The sequence below is a fragment of the Chlamydomonas reinhardtii genome, chromosome 9 (assembly GCF_000002595.2).
Source record: "Chlamydomonas reinhardtii strain CC-503 cw92 mt+ chromosome 9, whole genome shotgun sequence".
Taxonomy (NCBI): Eukaryota; Viridiplantae; Chlorophyta; class Chlorophyceae; order Chlamydomonadales; family Chlamydomonadaceae; genus Chlamydomonas; species Chlamydomonas reinhardtii.
In genome coordinates this window covers 5753756-5766091 of record NC_057012.1, presented here as the reverse complement: position 1 = coordinate 5766091, position 12336 = coordinate 5753756, and the positions used below count along the sequence as shown (strand labels likewise).

The 12336-nt window shown below is 65.3% G+C and overlaps 2 protein-coding genes across 2 annotated transcripts; one reads left to right on the top strand and one right to left on the bottom strand.

The window, feature by feature from the left end:
* Positions 1-95: 95 nt before the first annotated feature.
* Positions 96-5158, top strand: CHLRE_09g401886v5 (uncharacterized protein). Its single transcript, XM_043066046.1, has 10 exons — positions 96-380; positions 910-1032; positions 1310-1482; positions 1949-2041; positions 2286-2427; positions 2754-2853; positions 3143-3227; positions 3703-3808; positions 4132-4176; positions 4501-5158. The coding sequence occupies exons 1-10, from the start codon at positions 195-197 to the stop codon at positions 4564-4566; spliced, it is 1119 nt and encodes a 372-aa protein (XP_042921410.1). The 5' UTR covers positions 96-194; the 3' UTR covers positions 4567-5158.
* A 35-nt stretch (positions 5159-5193) lies between these two features.
* CHLRE_09g401849v5 (uncharacterized protein) lies at positions 5194-11505 on the bottom strand. The gene is made up of 2 exons (XM_043066044.1): positions 8709-11505; positions 5194-8259 (listed from the first exon to the last, which is right to left on the bottom strand). Exons 1-2 carry the CDS (start codon positions 11469-11471, stop codon positions 7147-7149), a joined length of 3876 nt encoding a protein of 1291 aa, XP_042921409.1. The 5' UTR covers positions 11472-11505; the 3' UTR covers positions 5194-7146.
* Between the last annotated feature and the right edge of the window lie 831 nt (positions 11506-12336).

Genomic DNA, 12336 nt, shown 5'->3' with positions numbered 1-12336 from the left:
ACTTCGGGGGACTCCTTCATCGGGCGCACTGCACCCATGCGGGACAGTTGGACCTAGTCGTCTGCTTGCTTCCCCGTTGCAACGCATAGTTAACGTAACTTGCGGCCGACGTGTAGCGCATAGTGGCTCGCTGGGCCTTTGTTCCCTTGTGCAACTCCCTTCACGACACATCCTCCTTGCTGAAGTTTTGCATCATGGCGAGCTCTGCTCCTCGCCTGGTCCGCCTGGGTGCGCTACTGGCTCGCCAGGGAGCGCCCGCGACGTCGCTGCTCTCGGCTCAGGGCCAGGCCGTGCGCGCTTTCTCCGAGAAGGCAGCAGCCGAGGCACCTGCTGCCGCGGCCGCCGCGGCGTCGAAGGATGAGGCCAAGAGCAAGATTCGGGTGAGCGCCAGGGGTGTGCGGCCGACGGGGTCGCAGGGGTCGCACAGCGCGGAGCCTTCACGTTGCGCGGGGATTTCCGCGGCATGTGCGATTGCTCGGCGGTTGTCCAGCGTGAGCAGGAGCAGTTTGGGGCGTGGCCGCACTTTTAACGGCGGTCAGCTACGGCTTATACTGTACAGAGCTTCCGGAGCTGGCACGCCTGCGCGTTGACCACACAAACCTGCCCCGGCAGACAGCTGCAACACCCTCGCACCTCTCGTGGCGCTTCCTCCGGAGTTCCTTCCTCGAGTTCCTCCGGTGCCAACAACCCAACAGCTCAGCTGGCGCTCAGCCACCGTCCCCCTCATCCTCCTCCAAACACGCCCACGCCAAAAATGCCAGTACCCGCACCCACGCCCACATCCACGCGTCCACAGCGGCTCCCATGTCCTTCCGACCCACCTTCCCCGCCCGCTCCCCGGCCCTTCCCGCAATACACACACGCGCTCCCCCCCTCCCCCCTCCCTCTCCCCGCCCCCTCCTTCCACAGGGCTTCCAGGCTCTGCTGTTCGGCGGCCTGGGCGCGGGCTTCCTGTACGGCTACTCACTGTTCACCAGCAAGGTGCCGGAGAGCGGGCCGCTGGCAGGGCCGCCCGCGCTGGTGACCAGCAAGGTGCGGGGCGCGGCAATGGGTTGGGGGTGGAGGAGGAGGTGGAGGTGGGGTGGGCGCATGGGCTGGGGGTGGAGGTGGGGCTGGGACAGAAGCCTGGGCTCGGGCAGTCTGGGCTGGGACTGGGGGATGGGGCGCGGGGTCGGGGATGTGGGTCGCAGGCCGACGACCGGGTCCCACCCGTCGCTAGATAGAGCAGCCCTGGATCCGAGCCCTGGATTTTGAACAGACCATTCTCAGCCCCCAGCGCCAACCACCGCCCTCCCTGCCCCTCCTCCAGCCCTCCACGCCCGGCGACTACGCGGCTGTGCGGCAGTCCATTGCGGCCCTGCTGGACGACGGCGACTACGACGACGGCAGCTACGGCCCCGTGCTGGTGCGGCTGGCCTGGCACGCCTCCGGCACCTACGCCAAGAAGGACGGCAGCGGCGGCAGCAACGGGGCCACCATGCGGTGCGTGCGGAGGCATGGGGCGTGGGGGCGGGGGGTCGTTTGTTCCAATCTTTAGTTAACAACCAAGATTCAAAACATTTTTTCATGATTCTCAACTAGAAGCCTGACACGAAACATGAGGGGGGCAGGGGGGCGCGAGGGAGGTCTGCGGGCTGGCGGGCTGGGGATGTGCGTGTTGGCGGAGGGGCTTGCGGTTGGGGACAGGTGATGCGAGGAAGGACGGACACAACGGTGAAGGATTGGGGTCGGATATAGGCATAGGGGAGGCGGAGACCGGGCATGACCTTGCCAAGCTCATGTTGAACACAAGCGGGACCCCGGGCGGGATTCAGGGTGGGTGGTCTTCTACGCCTGGCACATTGCGCGTGCGCACCGTCCACCCCTGCTTCGCTTCACCTCACCGCCCCCGTCTCACCCCCTCCCTCCCTCCCTCACTCCCTCCCGCCACACGCATGTATGCACACAGCTTTGCTCCCGAGTGCGAGTGGGGCGCCAACGCGGGTCTGGCGGTGGCTCGCAAGCTGCTGGAGCCCGTCAAGGCCGCGCACCCCTGGATCAGGTGGGGCAGGGGGGGGGGGGGAGAGTGGGGGGGTTGGGTTGGGGAGCAGGGGGGATGATTGGGTTGGAGAGCAAGGGGGGACGAGAGTTGGGTGGTTGGGGGTTGCATAGTGCATTCAATCGCAAGTTGCCGCCATGTGTGCCGGCCCACGCCCTCCTCCCTGCCACCCCCACCACTACCACCACCACCGTTACCACTGCACACCGTCACCACCCCCACCCCCACCCCCACCCCCACCACGCAGCTACGCCGACCTGTGGACGCTGGCGGGCGTGGTGGCCATCGAGGAGATGGGCGGCCCCACCATCCCCTGGCGCGCCGGCCGCTCCGACGCGCCCGACGGCTCCAAGATCGTGCCGGACGGCCGCCTGCCGGACGCCAAACAGGCGAGAGAGGGTGTGAGCGTGTGTGAGAGGGATTGAGCGTGTGTGAGAGGGATTGAGGGACTGAGGAACTGAGGGTGTTTGTGTGGCAGCGTGTGTGGTAGGGTGCAGCGTGTGTGGTAGGGTGCGTGCTTGGGTGCTTGTGCAGCTCCCTCTGTTTGGCACACCCGCCCGCTGGTCCCCGCCCACCTCCCTTACAACTGCCCATCCCGCCCTGTGGGCTGCTGCCTTGGGATCTGGGTCTAGCGGTTTGCTGGCCACCCGGCCTCCCCCCCCCCCAACCGTCTGTCATCCACCACCGCCCCCACCACCCGCCGCCTGCTGCACAGGGCGCCAAGCACCTGCGCGAGGTGTTTGGCCGCATGGGCTTTGACGACAAGGACATTGTGGCGCTCAGCGGCGCACACACGCTGGGCCGCTGCCACACAGGTGCGGCGGGGCAGCGGGCAGATGGAGTGGGGGGTGCGGGTTTGGAGCACCAGCCCAAACTAAACCATACCCAGCCAAACTAGCGGAGCACAAGCAGAGGCGACAGTTGCGTTGTGGATGGATGGACATTGCGTAGAAGATGGGGCGGGCTTCATACACCTTCCCTTGAGTCCGACCCCGGTCCTCCTCTCACCCCTCCCGCCGCTTCCCTCATCCCCGCTACCCCCACTTCTCCAAATCCCATCCCCACCACTTCCTTAATTAATCATGAATGTAACCCCACCCGCAGACCGCAGCGGCTTCAGCGGCCCCTGGACCAACGCGCCGACCACCTTCTCCAACCTGTACTTCCAGGAGCTGCTCAACAACAAGTGGTGAGCGCGAGTGTGTGTGTGGGGGGGGGATTACATTCATGATTTTTCAAGAAGTGGGGGCGGAGAGCGAGAGGGCGAGAAGGCGGAAAGGAGCGAGAGGGGCGCCGTTGGCGAGCAGGCGGGCGTCGATTAGAGGGAGGGGCGGAGGGCCTCGCCGTAGAAGGAGCGGGACAGGGGGCGGACGGCGCACAAGGCGGTCTTGAGTGAGGTGCGGTGCGCGCCACGCGATTCGGCGGGCTTAAGTGGACAGTCGTCACCTCTGCACTCAAGCGGAGCTATCTACTACTGTCATGCCAGCTACCACATTTATCCAATCCTGGACTCTTGCGTGCACAGATTTCTCCATGCCATGCACGCGCGCTCCCGCCCGCCCACCTTCCACCCCCTGCGCTTGTTGATGACAACCGTGTCGCAAATGCATCCTGCACGCCACCACCCTCACCACCTGCTCCATGACCCCCGCCCCAACCCCCAGGGTTGTCAAGAAGTGGGACGGGCCGCTGCAGTACGAGGACACCAAGAGCCAGAGCCTGATGATGCTGCCCTCTGACCTGGCGCTGCTCAGCGACCGCAGCTTCAAGGTGGGGGAGGGGAGGGAGGGGAGGGGAGGGGAGGGCGCGGAATGAGGTGTGGTAGCGGAGCATTGAGTGGGCGGCATGGGCAGAGTTGTCGGATGGATGGAGAGCGGAATGTGGGCGTGAGCTCGGTGGGGAGGCGGGGAGTAACTGATGATGAGGTCTGAAGGTGTGTTGCCCGCGTACCTCATCTTTGTCCGCATTGCCCGCCCACGTCTTCTCCACACACGCACAAACAGTTTGACACACACTGCATGCCCTGCTCGCCCACGCCGCCCCCCCCCCCATATTTGATACACACCATCCCATGGATGGCTACCCCCCTGCAGAAGTACGTGACCCAGTACGCCAAGGATGAGGAGGCGTTCTTCAAGGTGCGTGCGTGGGTTGTGTGGGGCGGCCGCGATGGCTGTGTTGAGGGCCTAGCGGTGAGGGAATAGCGGCGGTGGTGTGGGGCAGGCGGAAGCGGCACTTCGGTCTCGGGGCAGCCGACGCCTCTCGTGCTCACTTGCGTGATTCCTTGCACGCACACAGCCTTTGCCAGCAGTGCCGTACACCTCCCGCGTGCAACACGTGACTGGACTGGATGTACGGTATACACGCTCACACGTGCCGCGGGAGCCCCGGGGCGCCCACCGTCACTCCTGCGCACTTTCTTAAAACGGATTTCTGTACACGTGCTTTCCGTACACGCGCAGGACTTTGCGGTGGCGTTCTCTAAGCTGCTGGAGCTGGGCGTGCCCTTCCCCGCCAAGAGCGCGTGAGGGGGCGCGGCGGGAGCAGGGCCAGGCCCGGGCGGCGCTGTGGGTAGAGGAGCTGCAGCTGCGTGCGTTGCAGCAGTACGGTAGTTGCGGTACGGCTGAACCATGCCAGGGAGGATGCGGGGTGATGCGAACTTGCGAAGTGAGCGCAGTGTGGGAATCTGGGAGGCAATTTGTTGCGTGCGTTTAGGTGTGGGTACTGTGCCGTTGATGGGTCTGAGACCGGTTGCAATGGCTGTTTGCGCGATGTACGTGGATTGCGAGAAGCCCCGGTGACTACGCAATGACAGGCCTGCGTGCGGACTGTGCGTCGAGGTTGTCGTGACTAGAGTTTGATGGTGACGCGAATGTAGATGAAAGGGCAGGCGTGGATCATCGTGTTCATCAAGTCATGAAATGATAAGGTTTCGTGCTAGCTGTGTCCTTCAATCTTGGAACACTGCCACTCTGTACATGAAGCTGCAACCTGGGCTGTGCACCAAGGTAACGGATTCGCACCGGGTCACGCACGGCCTTCAGCGCCAACCGGCCACGGCAGGGCCTGCAGACATGGGACCAAACTTGCAACTCTTTAATTTCAAACGTCCACAACAATATACAGGACGCGCCGCCCTGGGCGGGCTGGGCAACATCCGCCTGATGCCTTGATGCACCCAGGAGCACGCCTATTCGGTTTGCAGACGTGGGCCAGTCTGCTTGGTCTATGTAGCAGGAAACGCGCTAGGCACCGTTACTCCTACAGCGTGACTTGTAGGTTGTCGTACACAGCAGCAAGGCAGGCACGCCAATTACGTGAATTACCGCACAGTTGTCGTCTGAACACAGTCCCACCTTTTGCTGCCATCGCAGTGACAGGATCATGCCCATTCCAGCCGTTGCTTGGCCCCATTCCAAAGGAAGGTAAGTCCCATACACCAAATTGACCCAAGTCGCCCACACCGCATCCAAGACCTATGGTGACCGCATGCATCCAGGGACACAGACACGCCCAAGCTTGTCAAACATGAAGTCCGTGCGTGTCCTTGCAGCCGGCAACCGAGCAAGCCAGACACCGACAACAACCTCTGGTGACCACGCACCCCGTCATATCCACTGGAAGCCCACGATCCCACTGGTGCGTTCTTGTCGCGTGGGGCTAAGCCCGGTCCCCGCACCTCGCCAAACACCGCCCCCCGCCCTAAACGCCATGACCCAGGCAGTGTTGAGCCCCTGTGTGGACGCGGTTCGGGCTCTTCTCGCCAGCGGCCGCGGCCTACCCCTGGAAGGTGCAAGCCTTAGCCGTGCCCACTATTTACCGTAATCGTCATCCGTACATTCAGCCACCATTTTCAACACACTTCCGCGGTACATCAACCGTGGTGATGACCCGCCACGCTCGGCTCCTCCTCCACTCCACCGGCGGGCCCCCCTGATGCCCGCCCCTGTGCACGGCCCCGGGCGGCTGGCTGTTGCCAGGGCTGGCTCAGCCCGCCGGCCTCTGCCACGTGACTCAATATGGCGTCCTGCCCTCACCCCTCGCCCTGCCCAGGGCCCTGCTGCACGCCGCGGAGCACCGTCATCACAGCCTCTTGGGTGCGCAGCCCAAAGACCCCCGCCAGCTTCCATGCTTCCTGCAGGGCGCCGTACCAGACGTCGTTGAGCTCCACCGTCAACGGGGTACGCGCGTCAACGACTTGCGTCGTCACCAGCACAGGCAGCCGCCAGCCCCGCACGCCGACCATCTGACTCTGCACGGCGCCAGAGGGGGCAGCCGACCGCTGCCGCCACCACTGCCGCTGCGACCGCCGCCGCCACCCCCGCTGCCGCTGCGACCGCCGCCGCCACAACGAGTGCCGCCGCCGCCAGCACAATTCCTTCCGCTACTTGAGCGGGGCGAACCACCAATGCCGCGCCAGCCATGCGCGACTGAGTCCCGGTTTGCGGCGTCGGCCGCCTCGCCGGCGAACCCCACGCCGCACTACGCCCCTGTGCCTGCCTGTGCCGGGCGGCATTGCCGCTGGGCGGCCAGCAGCGCCGGCGGCGGGCGTGAACGCACTCACGCAGCAGCTGACCCTTTTTGATTTGGCCAAGCACAGCCCTGATTGACCTCGGGAGGAATGGCCTTCGGCGGCACGTGCGGTTGCCCCTCCGCGCCCTGCTGTTGCCGCGGCCCTGGCGGTGGCTGTTGCAGCTCCGGTCCTGGCTGCTGCTGCTGCTGCTGCTGCTGCTGCTGCTGCGGCCCTAGCTGCTGCCGCCCTGAGGGTTCTGAGCATTTTGGGTTCATTTCCGAAAGCCCTCAGTGGTTCCAGTCCAACGCAATGCCCATCGCCACACCCAACTAAGGGCGCCAACTGCACTGGCGTGCACCGCCTGAGGTCACAAGCACGGCACCAGCTGCCAACAGAGTCCAGTGCCGCCATGGTGGCAATGCAAGTCGCTGTTCCCTACGCGTAAGTCACCCGGGGCAACCGCGGCACGTTCGCAACCAACAACTGAAGGAGCGCCTACGATTCACTTTGCGCGTTTGCGCAGAGTAATCAGTGCAACCCCAAGCCCATGCAACCCCAAGCCCCTGCACGTGTGTAACACAAATCCCCACGCCTCTTATGCCGCCCCTCCCTCAGCCCCGCTGCTCGCACCCACACCTGCAGCCGAGCCCGCGGCCGCAGTCGCCGCGACCACGCCCGGGCATTGCGTGGCGTGGCCTCCCTTGCGCCAGTGCTGCAGCTGGCACAGGCCGCAGCAGTAGCGGGCCACACGGCAGCGCGAGCACGTCTTGCCGCCGCCCGAAGGCACCAGCGCGCTCGGGCCGTCCAGGCTGCTGCAGCCGGGGTTGGCGCACAGGGCTGCAGGCGCAACCGCCGCCGCGGCCACTGATGCCGAGCCACCGCCACCCGAGCCGCTGGCCGCCCCGGCGCTGCTGGTGGCCGCCGCAGGTGCAACAGCCGCCGCCGCCGTCGCCAGTGCGGCATCCACCTGCTGCCGTACCTCGTACGGCGACAGCAACCGCCAGGCACGGGACGGCTGGCAACCAGTGGCGCCGCCGCCGGCCCCCTCAGCCGCGTCACGGTATCGGCGCCGCAGTAGCCTCCGCCTCAGGTGGCTGCAGGACGCATCCACCAGTATGCCCACACCTTCCTCGCCACCTGCCGTCGCTGCGTCTGCATTCCCAAAGGCAACAGCAACATCCGCACTCGCCGCGTCAATCAGCTGCACCAGCTCCGACCGCCCGTGTCGCGCCGCCACCTCCCGCAACGGACTGAGGTCCCACAGCGCTTTATGCACCACCACCTGTTGGGCCGGTGCTGAGCTGCCATCGCTCGGGTTCCTGCTGCCGCTGCTGCAGCTGCTGTCTGTATTGCCAGGCCAGCTGCTGCTACCGACATCGCCCGACTTCGCCGTTACAGCCTGCACCTGGCCCAGCTTCCGGGCCCGTGAAAGCATCAAGTGTGGAAGCGCCTGTGGCCGGTGCGCGCAGAAGGCCTCCAGCGCATCCAATACGCAGCCCTCCAGGCCGTCGCCGCCGACACCATCAGCATCCGTGTTGTCCGCGCCACCGCAGCGTGTGCCGTCACCGGTGCTGTCGCTGCTGCTGCTGCCGCTGAGACCTGCCCACTGCTCCGTGTGTGTGGCGAAGTAGCCAACGAGCTGCTGCAGGTGCCCGCCGTCCAAAAGCGCTACCAAGACCGGCTGCCACGACTCGAGCTGCTGTTGAGCCTGTTAAGGGGTTGGAGGGCCGTTTGAATGCAAGCGAGACGTTAGCGGTGCAAGTTGAGAACGCAAGGGAATGAACACATCATAGGTTCCCCGAGGAAGGCGTCAGGACCACCGGTGCGTGTCGAAGCACGCGTGAGCACAAGGCAGGCTGGAGGTAAGGAAAACAGGCCACACGCCCTGAGGGTGGGGTTCCGACTCCTCAAGTACCGTAACATGCATGTACACCGTATGGTATGGCTCTCACAACATCTGCGTTTCGACTTTGCCAGCGGTCACATCAGGCATCGTGCCAAGGGTCTCAATCGGCAAGTTATGCGGTGCACACGCACGTGCGAGCCCCCATCACCAACGCCCGCTGGGTATGCAAGCAAGCCGCTTCCAAACCCAAGCCCAACCCCGCCCCTGGTCCTTAGTTGTGAGAGCGCTCCGGCTGAAAGATAAGGACTCACGTTGCTCGGCAGCTCGGCATGGAGGTTGCTTGCGGTGGGGTCATGTTGAGCTTGGGCGTTGGTCTGTCGAAGGACGTCAGCACTTGTTGGCTGCTGCTGCTGCTGCTGCTGCTGCTGCTGCGCCGGGTCAGCTCCCGCCCTGCCCGCCGCCGCCTGCCCCTTGCTGCCGCTGGCGCCGTCCGTGCCTCGCAGTCGCGCCTCTTCCGCATCTACCTGCGCCATCGCGGCCGCCGCCAGCACCTCCCCAGCCACCCGCAGCGCCACCACAGCCCTCTCCAAGCTATGGGCGTTCAAGTCCATGGGCCCTCCGTTTCCGCCTGCGGCTGTTTCCTCCCTGTCTGCAACTGCTTCCTCCAGTTTCAAAATTTCAGGGAGAGCTGTACCTAAGTCCTCCAGCAGCAGCGGCAGCCACTGCAGTGCCGCGAAGGACAACAGCCAGTCGCGCTGGGCCGCCGCCGCCGACCCAGCCGGCGGCGTGCCGCCAGCAGCCACCAGCCACGGCCACTGCATGGGCGCGGACTCCGGAGCCTCCAGCGCGTCGTTCAGCCGCAGGTAGCGGCGCCTGCGGCTGTGGCTGCTGGAGCCCGCCGGAGCCCCTGCAACCGACACCGTCGTTTCCTCCCGCGCTGCACGTGCTGCTGCCGCCGAGCCCTCCGCTGCCGCCGCATCCTCCGCCAGGTCTAGCCCCTGCTCCAGCAGCGCTGCCAGGTTGCCACACAGCAGCCCCATTGCGTCTCCCTGGTACGGCATCATCTTGTTCAGGCGCCCCGCCAGCGGCCCGACACATAGCATGACCGGCGGCCGCTGGGAAAGCCGTCGCGCCGCCGCCGTCAGCGTCGCTACTAGCCCGACCACCTGCTCCGGCGGCGCGTGTGAAAGCGCCGCCGGCCACAAGCCCGAATAGCGTAAACTACTGTTGATTTCATGCAGCATATGGAGGACGTTGTTGGTATCGGGTTGAGGGCCGGTGCTACTGGCGCAACCAGGCCCATTGCTGAGTTCACTGCCATCCGGGATGCCTACCGCCCACGAATGCTCGTTGCGCAGGACCCGCTCCAGTGCCGGCAGCAGCCCCGCGTCCAGCGCGCAGTGCAGACTGTAGGTGCTGTAGCTGCTGGCCCCTGCTGACGGCGGCGGCGCGCCAGCCGCCAGGGGCGGTGCGGGCACCTGCAGCCGAAGCAGCTCGCCCACATAAGTGTCGTGGCCTTCGCCAACAATGATGCCCGCCTCTGGGACCAGCACCTCCCGCCACAGCCCTGGCAGCCGCGCCGCTGCCTGGTGTGGCCGCAGCTCAGTCACCAGCCGACACAGCAGCAGCGCCGGGGCTGACCTACACAAGCGCGTGCCGTCACTGGCGCCTCCGCCGTCACCGGCGCCACCACCGCCAGTCCCCGAGTAAGAGAGCTCTGGCCAGGCCGCTTTGATCAAGTCGTACACTTCAACGGCGCTGTTGGGGACACCGTGCAATGCCGCCCGCCCTGAGCTGCCGGCACCAGCCTTCGTGGCAGTTGCAGCGGCATACGCACCTGCACCGGCAGCAGCCACACCGGATGCATGCTGCACCGGCACCGCCGCCGGCCGGTAGCCGACAGGCGGCTGCGCGATTGGCAGGTGCCCGGGCCCGCTCACCGTCACGTGGAAGACCAGGGCCACGGCCGCCACCACAGCGGCACAAGCGGCGATGGGCGTGCCAGCCGCCGGGAGAGCCGCTGGCGCTGGTGGAAGGCGAAGGGGCAGGAGGCGCGGCACCTCCTGCTGTGGCGCATCGGGGCCGGAGGGCCGGGGCCCCGCTGCTGCCGCGGCGGCTGCGCCCGGAGCCGCCGCAGCTGCCGCGCCCAGGAACGCGGCCTGCAGCGCCCATACCACGAACCACTGCACGCATCGCCCTGACAGCAGCAGACGCAGCTGGGACGCATATGCCAGCTGCTCGGAGTCTGTCTTTGCATAGGCCGGGTGCGGCACAGGCGCAAGGCTGGCGGCGCCCGCCCTCACGTCATGTGTAAGCATGACGAGTGCCACTGACGGGCACACAGCTTCGACCGCCAGGCACAGGCAAGCCCAGTCCGCCTCCGCATCAAACGCCTCTGAAGACTCCTGACCTGCTTTGCGGAGACGAACCCAAGCGGCGTCCGGGTCGCCGCTGCCGCGCACGCCCGGTGGCAGCACTGCCGCCAGGCGCACGATGGCCCTGGTGAGATGCTCCAAAAGCTGGCTGCGCCCGAGCGCGATCGCCAGCCCGGATAGCGCTGCGCTCTGTTCTGCGTTCACCGTGCGCATGATGCTGTACAGCATGTAAGACACCTGCCCGACGATGGCCACCTGTGCACTGCGCGGGATGGCACTGCTGCTGCTGGTGGAGGGACCGGCAGCATCGCCGCCATTGGCCGTGCCCAGTGCTGAGCAGATCTGTGCGAGCAGGCTGAGAGTATCCGAGCGCAGCAGGGCCAGGACCAGCCGCGGGTTGCAGCGCTCGCGAACTTCGGAACCGAGGAATGCCCACACCCGCAAGTTGGCGCCAGCGGTGCCGAGAATGCTCCGCCCGACTGCACCATAAGCGGCAGCGAGCAACGCCAGCACGCTTGCTTCCAGGCTGCCATCTAGCTTGTCAACCTCGGCGCGAGTCGCCGCAAAATACAGCTGAGTGTATCGCCCAGACACGTCTTGAGTAGGACGGGTCCTAGAGAGCGTTTGAAGCTCAGCTTTCAGCCTCGTAATCTCCGCTGCCTCAACCGGAGCCTGCTGCGCGCCAAGTCTGGGCGGCATCGCCAGGGGTGTGTGCGACCAAAAGACTATTAGCTAGGTGTTGTGTTGAACAGTAACAACATATAAAATTTACCAGTGCAATGATGATGTGCCGCTTCCCCGTGTGCCACCATGCCATCCTGGCCCTACCTCTGCAGCAGTCCGCAACCTTGTCCTAGGAGCCGGCCCCTACCGGCCTAACCACAAGCTACGGACTAGCTAGGCGTTGTGTTGAATCTCTAACATCCAAATTAACCCCAGGTTGGTTTACGCGTGCAAAGATGATGTGCATGCTGCTCCCAGGCCCCCCGCCTGGCGCGCCAGGCCCGCCTGATTGCTGACCCTCACTTTCCCGTGTATGCCATCCTGGCCCGTTGAATCCCTATCCCTGACTCACAACAGCGCGGTCGCGACAATGATGTGACAGCCAACGCGCGAGGAAATTACGGACCTGGACTCTGGACGGGACTGCACGCACAGGCATGCCCTGACCCGCCCCTGCTACGACGGCCTTACCCACGTCCAAGGCGGGGTACCCTGGCCAACCTGCCTAAACTAACACTGTCCCATCGCACACCCTGGTCAACTAGCGACCGCCAGGGCGGTCATGGTGCCTCAAGTAAGTGCTGACAGCCTGACACAGACACGATGTTGGATTGTTGGTACCATCGGTGGGAATTTGTTACCGTCTACCGGCGGCTGGTCGAACGCCGGAGTTACAGGGGACGGACCGGGGTGTTCCTGGGGGGCTCCCCCCTGAAACGCTGCGCTGGGGGGGCTCAGCCCAAAAACGTTTGTTCCTTACCCCCCCCCTGGCGAACGTTGCTGGAACATAGGGGCAAGAGAGACAGGCTCGTGTTGCTGTGTCGTGTGTGATGGGACAGGG